The sequence below is a fragment of the Netta rufina genome, assembly GCF_964035555.1.
Source record: "Netta rufina genome assembly, chromosome: Z".
Taxonomy (NCBI): domain Eukaryota; kingdom Metazoa; phylum Chordata; class Aves; order Anseriformes; family Anatidae; genus Netta; species Netta rufina.
The window spans coordinates 500,410-515,729 of record NC_140126.1 but is presented as its reverse complement, the minus strand read 5'-3'; the positions used below and the strand labels follow the sequence as shown (position 1 = coordinate 515,729).

Genomic DNA, 15,320 nt, shown 5'->3' with positions numbered 1-15,320 from the left:
TGGCAGTCCCCCCTGTGGGGATTTGGAACCTGTGAGTTCAAGGTGTGATGAGATCAAACTGCAGGTAGTTTTTTGTCAGGTTTGTTTTTATCTGAAGGGATGCTTTGTTCCATGCCCTCCCTTCCCTAGTCTTACTGCCAGCTCTGGCAGAGAATTTCTTATATTTTGTGTATTTTGTGGTGTGTGTGTGTTTTTGTTTTGTTTTGTTTTGTTTTGTTTTTTCCTGCTGAAGTGAATCTACCCAAGAAAGGCCGAGCCAGCTTTGGAGCAAAGGAGGGAGCAGGACTGCCCACTCGTGAGCAGGGGGTAAAAAACATCTCGATGAGAGGCAGCGAGCTGTGAGACTGGCTGGGCTGTCTCTGCTCGTCTGACCTTTGGAATCCTCCTGACTTTCTTCACAAAAGTGCAGTTTTCAAAGAGAGCAAATTGTCTGCTTTTACAAACGAGTCCGTGACTTGAAAGCACTTCTCGTGTACAGGTAGATGTTTAAAGGTTTCCACGTAGTGGTGCTTGCTGTGTGTGGTTGAAAAATAAAATAATCTGTTGAAAAAAGCTAGCCTAGGAGTTTTTATAGAATTGCTTTTTTGAGTCGATATCTGTGCGTCTGAGAAAGGAGAGTGACATTTCTGAGCAATATCTAATTAAGTATCCATCTGTGTCTGTAAGCACCACAGCTTATTTTTCAGTGCTATGTTGTTCTCGTTTAAGAAGAAAACTGTTCTTTTTCTTGTGTTACTTTGAGATCACCTTTTCTAATGCCATTGCAAGAAAAGAGAGTGACAAGAAAGGACGGGCGTTTTTCAGTACAGTCTATTTCTCTTTATGATCTATACATTTCTCCAATAGAGCTAAATCAATGTTTTTTTTTTTCTTCTTTGAGATGTGACTTTCCTTGGCATAGATATTTTACCCCCACAGTCTGCATTCTTCCCTACAGCAAAGTCTGTTCGAATCACGACAAACCTTCTTCCCCCAAGATAAATGTGCAGTTTTTTATGCACAGTAACACCGGAATTCCTGCAGATGAAGCTAGGGACATCACGTAAGCCAGCAGGGCAGACTGGAGTCCGTGGATGAGGAGGCTGCTGGATGTCCTTGATACCATCTCTACCACCCGTGAAGACTCCTGGTGCCTGAGGGAGGCTGCTGAGGACCGGAGCAAGGCTGAGGACAGGACCAGGCTGTGGCCAGCCCGATCTCACGGGTCCTGCTCTGAGTGGGCAGGAGCTGGGAGCAGAGAACTTCGGACCAGACCCGTTGTACAGAAACTGTCCTGTGGTTCTGTGACTCTCTGTATTTGGGTTGTTAAAGCTCGGAAATTTTATAAAATCCTTGCAGCGTGAGTGAAAAGAGGTCTGGTGCGGTTTGAGTAGTCAAAACATGATCCTGCATAATAACAAAAGGCTTTATTTTGGATTTAGACTCTCAGCAAGGTTGCAACATGTAGATAAAACATAATGTTTGTTGGTTTTTTTTTGTCTGATAGACCAGCAAGATGGAAGGTCAAGTACTGATGTCTTTATGTTCCCTTTGGGGCTCGTGAGTAGATGATGTTCCTGGGTAGGACACTCATGAGAAAAAAATCCCTGGTCAATTTGTGCCACCCCTTAGCTCTGTGTTGGGCTCCCCTGACCAAAAGGGTGAAGGGTACAGAAGCTGTTCTGTGGTTACTAGCTTGAATTTTAAAATGCATTTCTTTTGGCCAGGCTATTATTCTTACTGTATGTATTTGAGCAACTAAGTTTGTTCCTGCATGAGTAGAAATCACATTTCAAAGTTCCTAGGAAAGGTATTTTTCTGTTCAAAGTGTATTACCAAGCAAAAGCTGGGAGTTGCACTAGCAGATACAGTACATACCCCGCTGTGAGTGGCTTGGCAAGAGTTATATATTCATCAGATCTCTGTTCCGCTTTCATGTCTCCTAGGAACATTATTTGGTAATGTAGATTTGCAGATGATATATGTAGGAATACTGATTTTATTACAGCGTTGGGATGCCATTGTCTCAAAGGTGTATTCGTCATGTGGGTTTGTTGATACTGGGCTGTGGCCTGGTAAATAAATGGGCTCTTACGTGATATTTATTACCTACATTAAATTACCATCTCCAGAAATTCTTCTTTTAAGTTGGTTTCAAGAGAATTTTTCTCAGTGCAAATATTGGGAACGTTTTTCTCTCTATCTATTTTCCTTTATTTTAAACTTACTCTATTCTTGTATTTTTTTACGTGAAACAGGGTTTCTACTTGTTTTTTTGTTTCCTTTTTTGTATTTAGTATACCTAGAGTTGTCACCTGTGCCTTTCTTCTGTTGTCTGTTATTAACTAAGTTTTCTTTCCTTAGCTGGTGTTTCCCATATTTATTTTCATAAATCTGTTGCATCATCTAGCATTTCATTCATTTGCCTGAAGGAGACACGACCTCTACTTTAATATTCTTTTGAAAGTGAAGTTTTGAAGTGGGTTAGGGCAGACAGCACAACCCACAGCATCTTGAACCAGGGAAGCAGCTTCACTCTGTGCTACAGGCAGCAGCAGCATTCACGTACAGGCAGCTTGGGATCGATGGGGAGACAAGAAGGATTGTCAGGGCATAGAAAAACCTCTCTGACCCATCTATGCTCTCTTAGGCTGCTCAAGTGCTATTTGCCCTTGCCTGCAAAAATGCCATTTTAAAATAGTAAAGCTTAATATTGCTTTTCCTTATGTGTCTATGCCTTTTTTTTTTTTTTTTGAAGTGCCATAGTGCCATAAATTTGTTGTTTTCTGTACTTCTAAACCCATGAACCATTTGTTCCATGCAATTAATCTGCGAGCGAATGCGGTAACTTCCTTCGCTTTTTTCTTGCATTGAATTCCAAATGGAAATTTGGGTTGAAGGCAGAGTGTGAAAAATTAAGATAAAATGATAAATATTGTACTGCTGAAATTTTATTATTATTTTTTTTTAATTCCCTGAAGGTGCTCTAAGTGCTGCTTAGTTGATAACGTGCAAGTTATTAATCAGAAAAATGGCTTGTTTTTTGTACTTGTGCTGAAGCAATGCAATTTATTAAATTATAATTTAAAGTAAAATAGCAGTGTGGGTGGATACTGTTTGTCACTTGCAGCCCATACTACTTTATGCTGTTCTCCTGGCAGATTTAAGAGAAACTAGGTCAGCCTGTAGGTTCTTGTACCAGCAGGACTTGTACGGGAGCCTTTCAAGGAGCACCGAGTGGTGTTTTAGATGCTCCTGATACGTCTTTACACATGGCTCACGTTGGTACTGTAAGTTTTATAAATTATCTTAAAAACATTAGATTATAAAGTTTGGAGTCCTGATCAATTGCGAAGAGATTTCTCATAAAGATGAAAACTGGACAGTGTTCTGGGCTGTCCGGGCAGATGGCTACAAGTCTGGGAGTTTTCGCTCTGGCTTTGTTCATAGGTACTAAAGTTCTTTGTTAAAAGGTTTAAAGGCCTAGGTAAAGAACTTTAGCATATGTTGCTTATAAGACACTGGTTTAAATCTTTGTAAAGGAAAAGTAAATATTTTTGTTTTCTAATTGTTTTGATCTAGTGAGATAAGCCATGTTTACAATGCGTGCAGTGCTGCTTTTCTTAAGTGTGTAAAAGGACGAGTAGATTGGTGTAATGGGATGAGTTCACTAGGAAAAAGTAAATGGGGGAAAAAAGAGCAGTATGGTACTGAGCAATGCTCTCCATGATTGAAAGCAACAAGCTGACAGAGAGTTATTTGGGTAAATGATTCTTACTGTTCTGTTCTTGTGCAGGCTGCTGTGTTGCTGAAAACCGTATCTAGCTGACCCAGTCTTCCAGTCCGCGTGCTCCATGCTTTGAGACCAGGAGAACCTCGGCGTTCTGAAATGAAGATGGAGGCGGTGGGAAAAGCAGAAGAACTTCTCGATTCGGAAGTTCCTCCAAAGGCTTCCGAGAAGCAGGAGACTGCTCCCGATGAAGACGGACCTTTAGAACTGGAGCCGCATCCTCAGAAGGACAGTGTGCCCGCTGCCTCAGACTCCGCAGTGCTCTCTTCGATGCCTTGCTTACTGATGGAACTGCGGCGAGACTCCTCGGAGTCTCAGCTGGCGTCCACGGAGAGCGATAAGCCAACAGGCAGTCGAGTTTACGAGAGTGACTCTTCTAATCATTGCATGCTTTCCCCTTCTTCCAGTGGGCATTTGGCTGACTCAGACACGTTGTCTTCCACAGAAGAGAATGAGCCCTGTCAAGCTGAAGCTGCTGTAGAGGGAGACCCTTCGGGGGTGTCTGGGGCTGCAGTTGGGAGGAAATCCAGGCGATCCAGGTCCGAAAGCGAAACTTCAACAATGGCTGCCAAGAAAAACCGCCAGTCTAGCGATAAGCAGAATGGTCGAGTTACCAAGGTAAAAGGTCACCGAAGCCAAAAGCACAAAGAAAGAATCCGACTGTTAAGACAGAAGCGGGAGGCAGCTGCTCGCAAGAAGTACAACCTGCTGCAGGACAGCAGTACCAGTGATAGTGACCTGACGTGTGACTCGAGCACGAGTTCATCAGATGATGATGAAGAGGTTTCAGGGAGCAGCAAGACAATCACTGCAGAGATACCAGGTAGAGGATGTTTTTTAAACTGAACTGTAACGCATCTGACATCGTTTCTCAGCTGTCATGCTAAGTTAGATGAGTGACACTTGAGAAAAACCAGAACTGCAGCTCTGTAAATTTGAAGACTGCAGTATATTAACAAGATATGGGCAAACTTTAAAATCTGTTCTGAGGTTTCATTGCACTTTTGCATACCAACAAAGTGTAGAAATGGTTAATTGGAGGAAGGACTATCTTTGAATTCTGGAATTTTCAGATCTCTTCCTTTGTAAGCCTATATGAATTCATGTCAGTGCTGTTAAATCCCATTAGATGGTGATAATCTAATAAATACATTCTTAAGATAAGTGGCCAGCTTTGCGTTAATATATTAAGACCACAGCTCTGCAGCTGTGTTCGAAATGACATGGCATACCTCTTGCCTGTGTTATAGTAAGGCCCTGTTCACTACTGCACTTACACTGTGCTTTCAGCTCTCCATTTCAGTGCATGACAAACCTACTTAGCCTTATTGTAAATTCTTGCAGGTTGCTGCTGGTCACCTATTTTGGGACAGAAATAAGAATTTGTTTACAGAGGTGCCCAAGCTGTTTCCAAATCTAAATTTTCAGCGTTTTAGACAATTCTGTTACCATTTTCCTATGTTGTAAGGATCTATAATTTCTATATTTTTGATTTTCCCAGACACCCATGTTAAAAGATGGGAGGCAGCAAATTTTAGGGGCCTTCTTATGATGTTATTAGTGAAAGAAAGCTGGATTCTTCAAATTCTTGTCTGCTGAGTCTTTGTTATTTTTATTAGCCTAAGTGCCATGGACGGGATTTTGTGTGAGCTGCTCTTGCAGAATATTATACCACAGAACCACCATCGTATGGCAATCAAAAATAAAATTGCATAAAAATAAACTTTTTGGCTTGCCAATTTTTACTGGGTTACATGACTTTTTGCCTTCTGTGCTAGAAGCTTTTTTGGAGATAAGTTTAAGCTTACATAAGGCAAGAAGACCAAAAGGAAAACTGCAATAATTAATATTAAGTTTCCGAATTAATGTTTGCTAGAATAGAGTTATTTAAAATATTTGTATCAGATTTTACAAATAATGATCACTGTTCTAACTGGCTTGGTTATGGTGAGCGATCCTGCCACCAGGAGAACTGGCACTTTTCCCACATACTGCTAGGAAGCAGGTTGCACAAAGGAAGTTAATGTTTATTATTGGAAAGTCTGGGAAAGGCATAATCCTCCTATAATTATTGTGCAGTAAAATCTTAATAGAGACTCTAAAATTATTTTTACCATTTTAGTAGCTAGCCAGACCTCTAGCTTTCATAGTTCTGTGCCTTTTTACTTACTCTATTTACACTTTGCTGGGCAATAAGACCTAATGTAAAGCCTGTCCTGTGTAAGAAAACTTTCTTTCATTGAGTTTTGGGACAGCTCAGCCCCTCTACTCCCAAAACAACCCACCCACCCTCAGTGCAAAATCCCTCAGGGTACACTGCTTTCATTTTTTTTATAAAATTATAAAGTACCTTGTGACCCAGAAAGGTACCACCTGGTGTTTTCAGATCTGCCCAGACTTCTGACTTGCAGTGCTGAGGTCTGAAGGCACACCAGGGTACTTTTCCATGTCAATTGGCTTCTCAGTATTTGAGCTCCAGGTCTCGCCATGAGAGGTGTGCAGTGAAAAGGTCCCATTGTGGCTGATGGAAGAACCTGTCGATTTCATGATTATTAAACCAAAGCCCGATTTTACCTGGGTTGCAAGACATGGGAGTGCAAAACCCACCTTGGAGAACAGTGACCTTTATTTATTTGGAGGCTGTTATCACGCACCTGGCACCAAATTACATTTAAGACAGCAAAACTTTTGAGCTGTCCTTCTGTGACTAGGCACAACGTGTACCTGCCAGATTGCAGTTTTCCTTTAAACAGAAACAACGTTGGTTTGTGGGCAGCAGTCTGCTAGTCCGAGGGAAAACCATCCCCTGCAGAGATGGGACAAGGGCGGCCAAAAACGCTTCCTGCACCTGTTGCAGGCTTTGCAGGCACTGCAGAGCTGTGGGCTGGGGGCTCCCAGCACCCCCCCTGCAGTGACAGGTTCATGGGCCCTCCTGTTGGGATGGGCAGAGTGGTTTAGGTTGTTTTCCTGAACGGACAGCTGTTTTAGTGCACTTAGCTTTGTGCTCTAAGCTTCCTCAAAATTTTGGGGAGGAATGAGTAGTTAGAAGATAATACAGGGTAGCAAAGCATTGCTGGAAATCTGAAAATACAGGGTTAGCCTAAACCTCGTGGATGCTAGTGAGAATTTTCTCACTGACTCAAGCAGTTTGGGCTCTATTTCGTTTAATGCCATGATTTTTGAATTACTGCAGGTGAGGAATAATTTTTTTATATATTAATGATTGAGCCTCTCTGTTGGCAGTAGGGTTTTACCATGCTATAACAAAAACTAGATAGCATTTGCTTTGGGCATAGGAGGATGATCTTCAAGTCCTAAAATAAATTCTTCTAGACTTGCTGCTATTGAAAGGTTTCCCTTTAAATGCTTTCAGATTTGATCATGCAAGTTAACTCTAAATGATATTGGCATGAGAGCAAGTCTGGAAATCAACGTTTATTTCTTTGGAAGAAGGAAAGGGTTTTTAAAAAATTTAAATATAATATGAAAAGATGGTCCTTTCACCACTGTTGTGCTTCCTACAACTCAAGAAGAGGTCTGAATTGAAATAGGGATGACTCACGTTCTAGGCTTTCAAAAATCTGTAGTTCGAAGTACTGATCTTAAAAAAGATGTTGCAGCTCATTTGTTTGAAAAAGAAAAAAGGATTTTTAATACACAGAAATCTGAAGAGAGGAGCACAGTGCGCGTGAGGGACTCTGAGCCAGTTTACTTCCTCCAAAGGTTAGTGCACAGAGATAGACTGAAGCATCTTGCAAGGGGTGAATTTTGTTGGAAGAATGATAAGCATAGGGAAAAATCGGAGTGATTTGGAGTCAGTTCCTCCTTTGGAAGGGCAGGATAGGAAAATGGCTAGGTATTGTCCACCAGTGCTGACTGCAGTGAAGATGCAGCATGACTTCTAAACTGTTAGGTTGTCTGTTTTCCTAAATTAAATGACTTTGGACGTGGTCATTATTTGGGAAGTTAATTAACAGATCCCATAAAGAGACAACAGGAGTTCCATAGGTGCTGTTCTGCAGGTGATAGTGTCTTGGCTGACTTCTAAAACTAGAGCTGCAAGCTTGCAGTTAGCAAGGGGACCAATTTGATAAACGCTAGCTTTTTAGTATTAATAGAAATGCATTTTTAGACTTACTTTTTTTAAACACCAAAGGCCACCAGTAAATGACAACCGAGTAGGGTATGTTATAAGTAGAACTGCAGGGGAAGCCTTTGAAGCAGATTGGTTTGCTGCTGCTGTAAATTGTAGGTATGCTATAAATGATGCCTTTTAAAAAAAATGACATTACAGGGTAATGTATATTTCAGTACATAGTCTCTTTTAGTTTACAAAACAGTTTTGTCAGCTTTGACTGTGCTAATTCATTCTTAACTTTAAAAGCCTGCCTATATTGTATCTCACATATCACTGTCAGCAGTGGTTTTAATTTAAATTGCAGTTAAAACTTAGTCAGCGTTACTTAAAGGTGTCAGCTGTTAAATCTGTGGAAGTCAGGCTGCTGCTTAGTCCTTTTGTCTTGGGATAAGTTCCCTGACTAAAGAAGAGTAAATACAAACGTATCAGCTGTTCAACACTAGGAGTATGTGAACAGAAATAATACTTTTTTCAGGGGGGAAAAAGATATTGAATATTCAAAAGGAGCCACATTTTAGGAAAAAGGTACCATTTTACTTAATTATTTTTAGTTAAATGCTGTCAGAAGAGACGAAAGGTAGTTACTATAAAGTGATTTATTTTTGGGCAGTGGACCTGAATGATGAATTTCCAGCATGTCTGAGAGAGAAGACTTCAGAAGTAGGGTTTTTAATAGAAAGTCTTTGCCCCTCAACTGGAAGCCTTGCTACTGCTGAAAAGTAAAAAGAGAGTAACCCCAGGCTTTGTTTAGCTGTTACTGAAGGTCTTATGTATACCTCATTTAAATAGCTCCTAAAATGAATGTATTGCTCAAGTGATACTGTAATTTCGTACGCTCAGTGGAATCCCAATAAAGAGTTAGTGCCTTAAGCTTTTATTAGTGAGTATGCTTAGGTTGTGCAATGATTTCTCTCCCTCGTAAGATATTTTCTATTATTCTTAAGCTAGAGGATCCTGCGAGTTTCGTATTTATGTACTAAGTTGTCAGTTTATATAGCTGCTTTGTGTAGTTAACGTGGTGCTTGTCTCCTTGTGGACCACCTTAGGTGACGTTCCTGCGTTAGGCCAGCGTGCACGCATTGGTTATTGCTTATCAGACAGGTGCAAAGCCTCACCTTCTTGGGGCTTTGTTGCTTCCTAGAGGATTCCCGAGTGAACTTTAAACTTAAAAATAGAGATACTGCTGCCTTCTCTTGTTAATAAGCAGAGTAAAATAATCATAGAATCATAGAATCATAGAATATCCTGAGTTGGAAGGGACCCTTAAGGATCATCAAGTCCAACTCTTGACACCGCACAGGTCTACCCAAAAGTTCAGACCATGTGACTAAGTGCACAGTCCAATCTCTTCTTAAATTCAGACAGGCTCGGTGCAGTGACCACTTCCCTGGGGAGCCTGTTCCAGTGTGCAACCACCCTCTCTGTGAAGAACCCCCTCCTGATGTCAAGCCTAAATTTCCCCTGCCTCAGCTTAACCCCGTTCCCGCGGGTCCTGTCACTGGTGTTAATGGAGAAAAGGTCTCCTGCCTCTCGACACCCCCTTACGAGGAAGTTGTAGACTGTGATGAGGTCTCCCCTCAGCCTCCTCTTCTCCAGGCTGAACAGGCCCAGTGACCTCAGCCGTTCCTCGTACGTCTTCCCCTCCAGGCCTTTCACCATCTTCGTAGCCCTCCTCTGGACACTCTCCAACAGTTTCATGTCCTTTTTATACTGTGGTGCCCAGAACTGCACACAGTACTTGAGGTGAGGCCGCACCAGCGCAGAGTAGAGCGGGACAATCACCTCCCTTGACCTACTAGCGATGCCGTGCTTGATGCACCCCAGGACACGGTTGGCCCTCCTGGCTGCCAGGGCACACTGCTGGCTCATATTCAACTTGCTGTCTACCACGACCCCCAGATCCCTCTCTTCCAGGCTGCTCTCCAGCGTCTCATTGCCCAGTCTGTACATGCAGCCAGGGTTTCCCCGTCCCAGGTGCAGGACCCGGCACTTGCTCTTATTGAACTTCATGCGGTTGGTGATCGCCCAGCTCTCCAACCTATCCAGATCCCTCTGCAAGGCCTTTACGCCCTCATTTGAGTCCACAACTCCTCCAAGTTTGGTGTCATCAGCAAACTTGCTCAAAATACCTTCTATTCCTACATCCAGATCGTTTATAAAAATATTGAAAAGTACCGGCCCTAAAATGGAGCCTTGAGGGACCCCACTGGTGACCGCCCGCCAGCCTGACGCAGCCCCATTTACCATAACCCTTTGGGCCCTGCCCGTTAGCCAATTGCTCACCCATCGTATGATGTTTTTATTTAGCTGTATGGTGGACATTTTGTCCAGTAGGATCCTATGGGAAACCATGTCAAAAGCCTTGCTGAAGTCCAAAAAAATCACATCAGCTGGCTTCCCTTGGTCCACCATACGGGTGATCTTATCATAAAAGGAAATCAGGTTAGTTAGGCAGGACCTACCCTTCACAAACCCATGCTGGCTGGGACCAATGACTGCTTTGTCCCCCAGGTGCGCCTCAATAAGTCCGAGAACCATCTTCTCCATGATTTTACCAGGCACTGACGTGAGACTGACAGGCCTGTAATTGCTAGGGTCTTCTTTCTGACCCTTCTTGAAAATCAGCACAACATTTGCCAGCTTCCAGTCTACCGGGACCTCTCCAAATTCCCAGGATCGTTGAAAAATAATTGAGAGAGGTTCCGCGATGACATCCGCCAGCTCCTTCAGCACCCGGGGATGAATCTCATCCGGACCCATGGACTTGTAGGGATCCAGGTGGAGTAGCAAATCCCACACACGTTCAGGGTCGGTTGGGAGTTTGTCATCCCCACCGTCCCGGCCCTCCAGCTCAGGGCACCCTGGGTCCCGAAGCCCATCATCGGCATTGAAGACAGAGGCAAAGAAGGCGTTAAGCGTCTCTGCTTTGCCTATGTCACTGTCTGTGAGGAGACCTTCCCTATCAAGGAGCGGCCCTATGTATTCTTTAGTTCTCCTTTTTCCATTCACATATCTAAAAAAAACCCTTTTTATTTTCTCTCACAGACACAGCCAGCTTCAACTCTAGGTGTGCTTTGGCCACACGAATTTTCTCCCTACAAACACGAACAGCATCCCTGTATTCTTTCCATGACACCTGGCCCTCCTTCCAGTAGCAAAACACTCTCTGTTTCCACCTAATCTCCATTAGAACGTTCCTGGTCAGCCACGCCGGCCTCCTGCCCCGCCTGCCTGACTTGCGATATTTAGGAATTGCCTGATCTTGTGCTTCTAGGAGGCATCGCTTAAAGAATGACCAGCACTGGTGGACATCGAGGCCTTCAAGAGCAGTTTCCCAGGGGACCTTGCTGACTAGTTCCCTGAGCAGCCTGAAGTCCGCTTTCCCCATATCTAGGGATGAGGTTTTGGTGGCACTTTTCCTTCTGTCACCGTAAATTTTGAACTCAACCACTTCATGGTCGCTATGACCGAGGTGGCCACCAATCACCACATCTCCCCTCAGACCCTCTCTGTTTTCTAGCAACAGGTCTAGGAGGGCACCTTTCCTAGTTGGCTCCGTTAGCACCTGCACCAAGAAGTTATCATCTAGGTGCTTCATGAACCTCCTGGACTTGCTCATGTCAGCCGTGTGGCACTCCCAGTTAACGTCTGGCAAGTTGAAGTCCCCCATAAGGACAAGGGGAGTTAATCTCGAGGCCTCTCTTAGTTCTGTAAAGAATAATTTATCGGCACTATCGTCCTGGCCAGGCGGTCTGTAATAGACTCCCACAACGACATCCCCTTTATTCGTTCGTCCCTTGATCCTTACCCAGAGGCTCTCAACTTTGCCATTGCCGACCTGAAGTTCCACACAGTCCAGCCCCTGCTTCACATACATCGCCACCCCTCCACCTCGCCTACCCTGCCTGTCCCTCCTGAAGAGCCTGTAACCATCTATCACAACACCCCAGTCACAGGACTCATCCCACTAGGTTTCGCTTATGCCGATGATGTCGTAGTTGCGGGACTGGGCCGGGACTTCTAGCTCATCCATTTTATTCCTCATACTGCGTGCGTTCGTGTAGAAGCACTTCAGGTACATCTCCTTACACTCAGCACCTTGTGGATCTGACCGAAGGACCTCACTGGCACACAGCCCCTCTGATTCTAGCGTACCATCCCTTAGGTCTTCACTGGCGTGCCTGGTTTTAGCCCCTTCCCCCTTCGACTCTAGTTTAAAGCCCTATCTATCAGCCCTAATGAGGATGGCCTTGCATTCTTGCTGCTGAAGCTCTTCCTGAACATCCCAAAGTCACGTTAACCATCCTTTTGATGGATGGAAGGAGAAAATCCTCCTTCCAGCTATGCCCAGCCTGTTTTCAGCACTGGCTAGGAGGAGTTTCGTGAGAAATGCCGCACGGCCAGCCGCTGGCTCTGCAGGTGAATTAAGGGCATGCTTGTAGCCGGTGCGAGGTGAGCTGCTGGCATCGGCATCATCACGCTGACCTGATACAGTCTGTGGGCTGTTCCTCTGATGGAGCTGGGCTCTGCTGTCAGACCTGACAAAAGCTGCTTTCACCTCGTGTACTAGCACAGTGTCCGTGTGTCTTTCTGTGCTCGTGTCTGTGTGTTTGTGTCATGTATTCTCTTCATCGGTGTTCACTATTTTTTCCCAAAGTTAAACCAAGAGCGGTAAGATCTGGGCTTGGCTGCTCTAGATGCTGCAGTCACTGCTTCAGCCTTTATCTCTGTTATTTGTGTACGGTTTTGTGTATGTCCATGATAAAAGGGTTAATCTAGCTAAGCAAAATGCATATAATTGTTCAGGTTTATCATTTAAACAGTGGCATCTTGGACCACAGCTTAACAGAAGTAAACCTCTTGTTGCATGATGTTTCGGATTCCTTCAGTCAAATTCAGAACTGAAATTGCAAGGGAATTGGGCTAATTTGATTTATAAAGCAAACGAGACCTTTGTGACAGAGTTGTCTGAGAATTCTAGAATAAAAATAATCTTGAAGCCAAAATTTATGATAACTTCAGTGCGTGTAAAATGTTGTTTATTTTAACATTAATACTGTTGGTTGATTCAATATTTGCTAATTCCTCCCCGATGTCATATCCAAAGGACACAATTAGAAAAGTTTTATTTTCCTGAGTTAACATGCCTTAATAAACAATATTATGTTATTGCTTAATGATGTCTTATCAAATGGCCTCAATGTCTTTAAAGCTGGCTTCAGTCGTGCTGGGGGATCTGGAGGAGCGACCAGGGAAATTCCAGGATTGCTTGACAGGGGCACCGTATGGGATAGGAACTGCATAGGCAATGTCCTGGAAGAGGCCATGAACTGCTTTGCCGAGATGCAGAGGCAGACAGAGGAGAAATTTCGCATGTGGATAGAAAAGCTAACCCGTCTTGACACGGATGAAGAAAGCAAGCAACAACTGGAGCCCAGGGATCCTAAAATGCAACTAGTTGGCCAAAGAGTCCCCCCTACCACGCAGTCAGGGGCATTCATACAGATGCCTGATAGCCAAGTACTTCCACAGCAGTCGTTTAATTCTTACATGGGCTATCAAAGTGTTGATGCTACATTAGAGTTTCCAGCGACTTTTAATAACAATTTTCCAGCTATCTTTCCAGAGAATGGGAATATTGCAGAGCCTGATCTGAATCAATCATAAACTTAAATATAAATATATATATATATTTATCTCCTATCTTTGCAATCTTGATGTTACTTTGGATTATGCTAAAAACAAGGTTTGCTTTTCTCTTCATATATATTTGTTTCGTTTTTCTCTTCTGGGTTTGAATACCATGGTATCTTTTTTAATTTATAGAGAATATATATGTAGTTTAAAAAGAAAAATAAATTTACACCCATGTGCATGTGCCAGCACACACATAAAACACCTGTAAAGGGAGGGGGGGAGTGGGAAACACCGTAGGCTTTCATCACCCAACTTGGGAAAATATAACTTAGAATCCTTGTTTAAACACCCCAGAAGGAATAGAGCTATGTTTGTTACCACAGGAGCATTTAGACTGCTCATTCAAATGCCCTCTTTGCATGTTAGAACATTTATATAAGGAAATAAGTTTTATATTTAAAGATGCACCCTAGAGAACCAGACAAGATACAGACCTGTAACTTTTCCTTAACTCTCTGTTTGTTCCCAATTTCTGCAGCTTGAACATGGCACACATTAGTTTTTCTTCTTCCTTTTTAGGTAGAAGTAACAAATGAGCTTGCCCTAAAGCTTTAGCTATATATAACCAGTATGCACAACTGATTTTTTTTTTTTGTCTCCCATTTAGTAGTTCATTTTCTGTCCAGAGTTTTTATTAATGTCACTGCTGTCTTGCATATGACATATTTATGGAAGCAGCTGTCTGACGCTGTGTGCACAAATAAGCACATGTATACATATATATATGTGTGTTCAGCTTGGGTGGAAATCATCTCCTCTAATTTTAGGCGTCTAGTTTGCTGTTCTGCAGATCTCTGGAAAGAGAAGCACCTGTAGAGGATATCTCCTGGCGGCGTCTTTCTCTTCCATCAGTTGTCTGCACTCCCCTTCTAAATAGTTTAGGTGAGATAACTTCTGGCTGAAGTTAGGCGAGATGAATCACCCAAAAGGACATGTGTGTGCATGCATGACTGGTGCATACAAAGCACTGCTGCTTCCCTGTGTATATATGATCAAACTGCATCCTTCGTGCTGGGATAAAAATAGTGGTGTCAGTCCTAAGATAAGCAGCCGTTGCTGGATGGATTGGTTCTTGGCACAGGAATTCAAAGAAAGGTTTGGCAGGCAGATGAGCAAGCACTGTGGTGGTCGGGAGGAGTGGTTTGCTGCTCTGGGTCAGACAGCAGGAGCTTCTTCTGAACCATGCTGGAATGCTGCTGAAATCATTATTTACTTGTGACTGGGAATGCCAGAGCACTAGTTTCATTTAAATAATACAATAACTTGCTATTGCGTGGATTTTTTTATACTGATAGTTATCCTGAATAGGCAGGCTTGAAACTGTGATGTTTAAAGTAGAATTAATTTAAAATATATACTAGAAACCTCTATTTAATTCTTACTATTACTACTACACACAGGGATTTTTGTTCACCTCTCCAGTAAGGCCTTTCTTCGTGTGAAGTAACTTCTCCATAGCTACCAAAAATGTATACTTCTCATCAGCTAGAACGTGTTAAAAGTTTCTAATGCAAATCAAAATTTTAATAATGGAAATTGAAATTCTTTGCATAGGCATAGTTTAAGTAAAGAGAACACTACAGGTCTCTTTTTGCTCTGCTATTTTGTCTTTTAAATATCGGTCACTTCTGTTTTTTTCTAATTATTTTAGCCAAATTCCTTTTCTTTCCATTGGAAGTAGCCACTGTATCTTCTGTAGGTCTAACTTCTTCCTTC

At 42.8% G+C, this 15,320-nt stretch overlaps 1 protein-coding gene across 2 annotated transcripts in view; it reads left to right on the top strand.

Moving 5' to 3' along the window:
* The window catches only part of ARK2N (arkadia (RNF111) N-terminal like PKA signaling regulator 2N), a 46,003-nt gene that overhangs the window by 10,869 nt on the left and 19,814 nt on the right, over nucleotides 1-15,320 (top strand). Inside the window, exons 2-3 of one of the 2 annotated variants that reach the window (XM_084305078.1) lie at nucleotides 3,776-4,592; nucleotides 13,120-13,798. In XM_084305078.1, coding sequence (XP_084161204.1) covers nucleotides 3,869-4,592; nucleotides 13,120-13,574 — 1,179 coding nt within the window. In that variant the 5' untranslated portion in view covers nucleotides 3,776-3,868 and the 3' untranslated portion in view covers nucleotides 13,575-13,798. Of the gene's footprint in view, nucleotides 1-3,775; nucleotides 4,593-13,119; nucleotides 13,799-15,320 lie in introns of those variants that run through there. The other variant, XM_084305077.1, reaches the window with a different exon arrangement.